The sequence below is a fragment of the Urocampus carinirostris genome, chromosome 7 (assembly GCF_059441175.1).
Source record: "Urocampus carinirostris isolate Australia breed hairy pipefish chromosome 7, RoL_Ucar_1.0, whole genome shotgun sequence".
Classification (NCBI taxonomy): domain Eukaryota; kingdom Metazoa; phylum Chordata; class Actinopteri; order Syngnathiformes; family Syngnathidae; genus Urocampus; species Urocampus carinirostris.
In genome coordinates, this window is record NC_142355.1 from 26,651,038 (window position 1) to 26,659,054 (window position 8,017).

Sequence of the window (8,017 nt, forward strand, 5' to 3'; positions counted from 1 at the left end):
GCATGCAACAACAACATAGCATGAAATGAAGCAGGGAAGATGACAAACTGCTGTGCCAATTGAAATCTCAATTTGATCCTTCGGCCTCAATAAGCATGGAACTGACAGAGTACTAGTCATCTCTACTATTCAGTAAGTATGGAAACTAAGGGTATCATTACAGAAAAAAAAAAAAAAAAATATATATATATATATATATATATATTTTTTTTTTTTTTTTTTTTTTTTTTTAAAGCAGTAAAGGCAACCATTTGAACTAGAAAATATAAAAGACTGATCATAATCAATCAATCAAAATGCATTTGTATAAAACTTTCCAGGCAATAATTTGGGGCTCACAGTCTGTATAAAAATATTTAATGTACAATAAGGAAATAAAATATTTTTCCCCCGCAGATGACCCGGAGAGTCAAATATTGTACACAGACGTGCACAATAGTTAAAATAAAAAAAAAAACATTTAAAAATAATAATAATAACATAAAAACAATCATATGACAGCAATGTTGGCTGGGACTGACCATGTGAGAAAATCAATATCTATTGACTAGATTATCTATCGATCTATCTATCTACCTTGGTCATATCCCTCGAGAGGGGTGACTCACAGCAAGACAAAAACATACAAAAACAAAGAAAATAAAAAAGGAAAAAGTAGCAAATAGCAAACACAAAAATGCCCAAACACCCAAACAAGTTAAGCAGCTCGGCACCCAAGTTGGCCATGCTTTCGTCCCTCCAGATGAAACGGGACACAAGAAAGCCACCATGTCACTCGGGTCAGGGTGACACAACACACTCTTCTGTTCAACAGCAGGGCCCGACAGATTTCACTGGTTTACCCCTGCCGCATCATACAGGTGCCCTGCCCATCATTTAGAACACATCCAAACGTCCCACAATCCTTTCACAACACCTCTCCACTCATTCCTAGCACCAACAAGAGCTCCAGCTTCCACTACAATTAGACCTCTTTCCTGTTGTGCACTCATCACACCATCCATCCACGTCAATCGCGGCCTTCCTCTTATTCCCCTTCCATTTACTTCTGCTCTGTAGATCCTCTTCAACATTCGCTCCTCATCCATCCTCTCCAAACCCACCGAGTATTCTCATAACCACACGCTTGATCAGTTCCACTATTACTCCAGTTCTGTCTCTCACAAATCTTGACTAGATTAGGTTTGTGTAAATCAGACACCGTATACCATATGTGTTTCACTGCTACACAAATGTTATATTACGGGATTAGTTCACGTCATTTATCAATAACCTTTCTCTGTATTCAACGTACATTTCTGGGACAGTTTCATACTTCTGTTGACTTAACCTTAGTTAAGAAATGGCATAGCCATTGTATTCCCGAAATGCCGCTATGGGATTGCTTTTTGGAAGAAAAAAATATAATCTGTATATTTAAGGGCTGAACTGGAACATGTGATTCTGTTTGATCAAATACAGTATAACTATTCAAGTTGTTGTTGTACTAAGCAGTTTAAGAGGAACAAGATATTCCAAAAAGAGAAAACTGCCACTAATTTTAAGCAATTTTGACAAGGAAGAAAAGCAATATCAGCAATTGACCTTTTTTGAAAATATTTTATTGTTTTAAGTACACTTCTATATACAGTGGAACCTCGGTTCTCGACCATAATCCGTTCCAGAACCCTGTTCGAAAACCGATTTGTTCGATCACTGAAAATCGTTTTTCCCATTAAAAGTAATGTAAAATCGTTTTAATCCGTTCCAACACCCTGAATGTTTACCACGAAAGTAAACATAAAGCTAACCCAGGCTAATCGTACGTTCGCGTTAGCGTAATCTTCCGTACGAAAGATTACGCTAACATGAACGTGTACAACTAAAAAAATCAGGTCGTTTACACGTCATTTAGCACCCGGGTCTCCACAAAAAGTGGTGAGCTCTTAAAGGATAAAGAAAAGAATTATGAATAGGATTTCTTACCTTTGTGGTGCTCAGCAGAAGCCATGCTGTATGTATAACAAGATCGGAAACTCGCACACCTTCTTCATATTTTGCTATTATTTCTTTCTTAAATGCAATAGTTATACGCACTACTCTTCTTTTTTCACCTGTAGCAACTTTGCTGCTTGCACCGACCTTCTTCGGAGGCATAATTAGGGGCTAAAACACTCAGTTCACCGATATTTAAAGCGAAAGCGAAAAGAAGTGCGCGCGCACGTCATAACAGTTCTTCACGAGGAGTGGAGGCAATCTACACCCGTACGCCGCTCGGCATCGCACCCTAGCGTACCGGCATTCGAACTCCGATTTTTTGAACGAAAAGCGAAGCAAGAATTTCTCGAAATTTTTGGTCGAGAACCGATTTGTTCGAACTGAGAGGCGTTCGAAAACTGAGGTTCCACTGTATAAGAGGTAATATTGGTATAAAGAATTGGGGTCGGTGGCAAATTAAAAATTCAAAAAAACATTGGTATATTAAAAGTGGTACCAACTACTAAACATTGACAACTAATCAGTTATGGAACTACGCGTACAGTTGATTTATCATATACAGTGGAACCTCGGTTCTCAACCATAATCCGTTCCAGAACCCTGTTCGAAAACCGATTTGTTCAATCACCGAAATCGTTTTTCCCATTAAAAGTAATGTAAAATTGTTTTAATCCATTCCAACACCCTGAATGTTTACCATGAACGTAAACATATAGCTAACCCAGGCTAATCGTACGTTTGCGTTAGCGTAATCTTCCGTACGAAAGATTATGCTAACATGAACGTGTAAAAATAACAAAAAGGATAAAGAAAATAATTATGAATAGGATTTCTTACCTTTGTGGTGGACGGTGGGGAGAGAAAAATCATCAAAGGTTTTCCAACCTCTTCCAAAAATTGCGGCAGTTGCTTGCTTATAGCGCTAACTTCCTTAGCCGCATCACTCGATTTCACAGCCTCCTTATTCTTTAGTATCGTACTGATCGTAGATTTAGCCATGCTGTATTCACTAGCAAGATCAGAAACTCGCCCACCTCCTTCATATTTAGCAATTATGTCTTTCTTAAAGGCAATAGTTGTACTAACAACTTGTCTTTTTTCACCTGTCCTGCTTGCACCGACTTTCTTCGGAGGCATAATTAGGAGCTAAAACACCCGTACGCCGCTCAGCATCGCACCCTAGCGTACCAGCGTTCGAACTCCGAATTTTTAACCGAACAGCGAAACAAGAATTTCTCGAAATGTTTGGTCGAACACCAATTTGTTCGAACGGAGAGGCGTTCGAAAACCGAGGTTCCACTGTAATAAAATTCTGCATTAGAAAATCTTCAGAATTTAAGATCCTTATCAGAAAAGTTAATAATAATAATGATTATTAATAATAATAGAAAATCATGCATGGACTTGCTCACTCATGTCTTTTAGATTTAATTTTCCCCTATGTTCCGGTCTGGAGTCTTCGCTCTGAAAATGCTGTTCTACTAGTGAACCGAAGAGCCAAGAAAAGATCCGCAGGTTCGAGAGCGTTCTCCATTCGGGCCCCAGTGCTGTGGAATGCTCTTCTCCCTGAGATTCAATCTGCAACATCTGTGGAACTGTTTAAATCTAAGCTTAAAACACACTTTTATTCTCTAGAATATGAATAACCTGTATTTCATGTTGACAATATCTGTTTATCATTTGTTATTGCCACATCCATTGCAACCTGGTAGTCTTGTAAGGGTGATGACCTCATGTGCGGTCCCTTCTTAAGGTTTCTTCATTTTCCTCATGTTGAGGTTGTTGGGGTTTTCCTTGCCCCCATGTAAGTTTTAGATCAGGGGATGGTGTAATAATAGTATGTGGTTTGCAATCATCTGTGGTCTGTGCGGCCCTTTGAGACTCCTTGTGATTAAGGGCTACACAAATAAACATGACTTGACTATTCAAATAAACATGACTTGAAACTAAAGTAAAACTATTTAAGTGCATTAGATTATTTACAACTCATGAAGTTGTGCAATGTCACCCCAAAGAAAAACTATATAAAAAGCTAACACAATTCAAATGTAAAGATAAAAAGCGGACATCCCACCCAGACTGAATAATGACACCCCTAAATTACTACATGCTATTATTCCAGTATATTCTAGACAAAAACCTCAAACCATACCTTGGCGCTCTGTTATGGTCACCGGCAGTGACGGTTCAGCCCTCTACATTTCCTTTTGACGCTCAATAAAACAGCACACTTCGTAGCTCTTCCAATGCAATAGATGGTGCAGACCAGTGAAAAGTTGCGAAACAGAACACCAAAAAATATGTTAAGTATCTTTGGGGCTGCCAAACTTAATTCAGCAGTATAACTTGACACCATTGTCCTAATTTCCTCGTGGTGAGAAACCCCCGGTAGATCAGATGGTCCTTCATTTCAGAATATGTTGCGCTAATGAATCAACACCCTCACCACCCAGCAGTGATAAAATCAGATGGGAATTTTTAGAACCGAGTAATTGACTACCCATAGTCATTATTTCCTCATTAATTAAGTAGATGAATCTTCTGCGTGGTGATTAGTGTGGTCATCTCACAACCAGACTGGATATTATGAGGGGAGAACGCAGGGTTTTTGCGAGTTTTCAGTTTTCGAGATGTATGAGGCGTGTCCTGTGCCAGAGTATGATAACCTGTCAAAAGGCCAAAACAGGAGGCTGGGAAGTGCATTAAGCTTGCAACCTAAACAAGACAAAAAACCTAAGAGTTTCACGCCGGAGGTCAGTGAAATGATGAATTACTTCAGTCGATAAGCACTTCCTGCATCCAATAGCTGAGATGTATTGTATGCAAACAAGTAAGGCAGAAAAACGTATATGGCTATAAAGGGAAAATCCTGGTTGGGAAACATGGAGCTGCAATTGTATTTAATTCACACAAAAAAAAAAAAGAATGTATGGGCATGTATGTATATCAGCATCAGAAAAGGGAAGCTAGAAAGGGATGCTATCAAAAGCTTGCTGACTAAATTAAAACATTTCCACAATGTGACACCAGCATATTTTTCACAAATGAAAAATCCAGAACATGAAACACCAGGTTAACCGTACCATGACACAACAGCAATATTTTTTGCATCCAAAAAAAAGCCCAGACATTGATATGCGATCTGCTGAGAAAGGGAGAAAAAAAAATCCCCCAAATTAATTTAACATACATTTGGACCGACGCCGCTAGCTGGGTTAGAACATGCACACTTAACCTTGAAAGTCACTGTTCAGCATGTGCTGAATCATATGCCAAAAGTTCAGTCAACATAACAGGATGAAGTAAAAACAATAAGCAGATCCTACCTTTTCTGAATCATCATCCTGTGATGTTTTTAAGTTGCTCCTAGAACCCCCCTGACAAAAGAATAAAACAATACAATATATCTTTTAACATTAGAGAATTATTTAACCCATGTCACACACCAAAATCAACAAAGTATTGTTCAAAATTGTACCGAGTTGCTGTGTCCTGATGGTTTTACAAGTTGTGCTTGTACGTGGACTGACAGAAGCATAGATTTACACTTTCTATAGATGGTCACAACTGTGGCATATTTAGAGTAGAGGCAGAAAATAAGACTGATATCTCTGGAGCGACCCAGAGATTTCAACCAATACACACAAATGGTTATTTTAGCGAGTTAACGGGAGTTTGCGTGTATCATTGGTCTACGCACTATAAGTCACACAACACATTGCGGCATAACAATATCCTGTATGAGGGAGATTGCAAAAGTAATTTATATACTGTATGTGGTTTAAATTCACTTAATGCACGTGGTTATGGAAAGTTGAGGGGGTTTAGTATTACAAAATTGAAAGCCATAACCAATAATTATGATTAATTCTAAAAATAAAATAATGTTTCTGGTTACTCATCAAAGTGAAAGAAAACTTAAACGAAACTAAACTGGTATAATAAAGAAAGATTGTAAATTCAGAAAACACAAACAACAACAAAAATAACGCGGTAATAGTATTCAATATTATTATTTTTTTTAATTATTAACGACTCGCTTTTTTTGTCTTGTGTCTTTTCGTGTCTTGTTATAATGAGGAAACCTATTTTTTTAGTAACACTGATTAATTAATAATCAATAACTATATTGATTTAATCGAGGGGACTAAACCACTCTCAATAGTCGATCCTAAAAGAGAAAATGTGTTTGTTATTGCATTACAAAATACCTAAACTCATCCTCCATGATAATTTAGTTACTCTTTCGGACAGTATCGCATCAGAAATTGGAAAAATTCTGATGTTTCTTTTTTTAAAGTCTTCCAAAAGTAAGTTAAACTTAACTTTATTTATCTTTATCTTTATAGTCAAGTCACGTTTATTTGTATAGCCCTTAATCACAAAGAGTCTCAAAGGGCTGCACAGACCACAGAGCATTGCAAACCACAGACTATTATTACAACATCTCCTGATCTAAAAACTACATGAGGGCAAGGACAACTCAAAAACCTCGACATGAGGAAAATGAAGAAACCTTGAGAGGGGACGGCACATAAGGTAATCCCCCTTCCAGGATGACAAGGCTGCAATGGATTTTGCAATAACAAATAATAAACAGATATTGTTAACATACAATATAGGTTATTCATATGCTAAAGAATAGAAGTGTGTTTTAAGCTTAAATTTAAACATTTCCACTGAGGTTGCAGATCGAATCTCTGGGGGAAGAGCAAAGTCAAAAGTCAAAGTAAAACGCAGTCGAACAGACTGTATCTCCAAAATAATGTTGCCGATTTTATATTAATATGAGGCCAAATAGTTTGTAACCAATATTAATGACTTTTTTATTTCAAAATTAGGACAAATGCCTTTGTTTGCCAACATTAGCAAAGCTTTTTTATGTTTAGTTTTTTGGTTTATATCATGAATTTTGATAAATAAAAAAAATGGGAGGATTAAAAAAAATCGAGAAGCTAATAATTTGTGAATTTTGAGACCTTACTCGTGACCAAAGTCAAACAAAACTTAGGAAATAATGTATCATTTACCTAAAAGACTAAAAGATGGATTAATTCAAATGAATATGATCTTTTTGAAATCTACAAAGAACAAATTAAAAAATACAATTTTGTTTTTATGTTTTTTTTTTATATATCAATGGATTCTGAGTTTTTTTTTACTGATAGAAATGGTGACAATAATTTACCTGGTAGCATTCAAAGAGTTGCTGTGCAATTCTGTCCATATGTCCCAAACATTGCTGGAGCCTCCAGAGTTCTCCCCCCGGCTGCTGCCAGGCGCCATGGAGCCCCAAAAGGCGAGTTCGCTGCCCCCACGTCGCTTTCCTCTCCTCCAGGGCGCCGCTCAGCGCGAGAAGCTGATCCACGTAGTCCGCCCGAGAGGCGTCTTCGTCAGACAACGGTCGCCCGTTCCCTCGCTGACAACCCCTGATGATTTCAGGTTCTTTTTTCGTCTGCGGGTCCATTTTTTCATCCGTCTTCGGCTCCGAGGGGTTCTGTCGGTTAGATGTGGAGAACTCGGCGCACATAGTTCGGAGTTTGGGTGGTTTTCTTCCCAGTTTTGACACTTCGACGATGTTTGGAAGTCAAGACCAGGCGGGATGCGTGTGACGTCATTACGCACGCTCACCTTTCAGCAGCACCTCCTTTGAACTGACCTCAAATTTTCTCAAAATCTGTATCAAATAATATATTTCTGATTTTTTTCTTGATATTTTTAACAAAATGAAAGTAATTTTCCTTTTTTGTAGCGATTTTCCGTGAGGTGAAGAGGCAACTTACGATTTTAGACTACAACGTATTTCAAGTTTTAAAGAGAAAACAATATTTAATTATTTAAATTATTCACATGTCATGCATAAGCATTCATTTTTGAAAGTATGTAATTTAAATAGTTTTTTGGGGGGAATAAAATAAAGTTCATCTAAAAAGTGGGCTATAACATATCCCGTAGCCTAATGTCGGTCACGTGCTACTTAACGACACCTGTCCATCATTTCGAAAAGATTTTTAAATAAACTGTCCTAAAAATGTAGTGT

The 8,017-nt window shown here is 37.6% G+C and overlaps 1 protein-coding gene across 2 annotated transcripts in view; it reads right to left on the reverse strand.

Moving 5' to 3' along the window:
• LOC148362813 (PDZ domain-containing RING finger protein 4) overlaps positions 1 to 7,587 on the reverse strand; it is a 248,545-nt gene extending 240,958 nt beyond the window's left edge. Inside the window, exons 1-2 of one of the 2 annotated variants that reach the window (XM_088340383.1) lie at positions 7,166 to 7,587; positions 5,304 to 5,354 (exon numbers count right to left, since the gene is read on the reverse strand). In XM_088340383.1, the coding sequence (XP_088196509.1) occupies positions 5,304 to 5,354; positions 7,166 to 7,507 (393 nt within the window). In that variant the 5' untranslated portion in view covers positions 7,508 to 7,587. The remainder of the gene's footprint in view (positions 1 to 5,303; positions 5,355 to 7,165) is intronic. The other variant, XM_088340384.1, reaches the window with a different exon arrangement.
• Between the last annotated feature and the right edge of the window lie 430 nt (positions 7,588 to 8,017).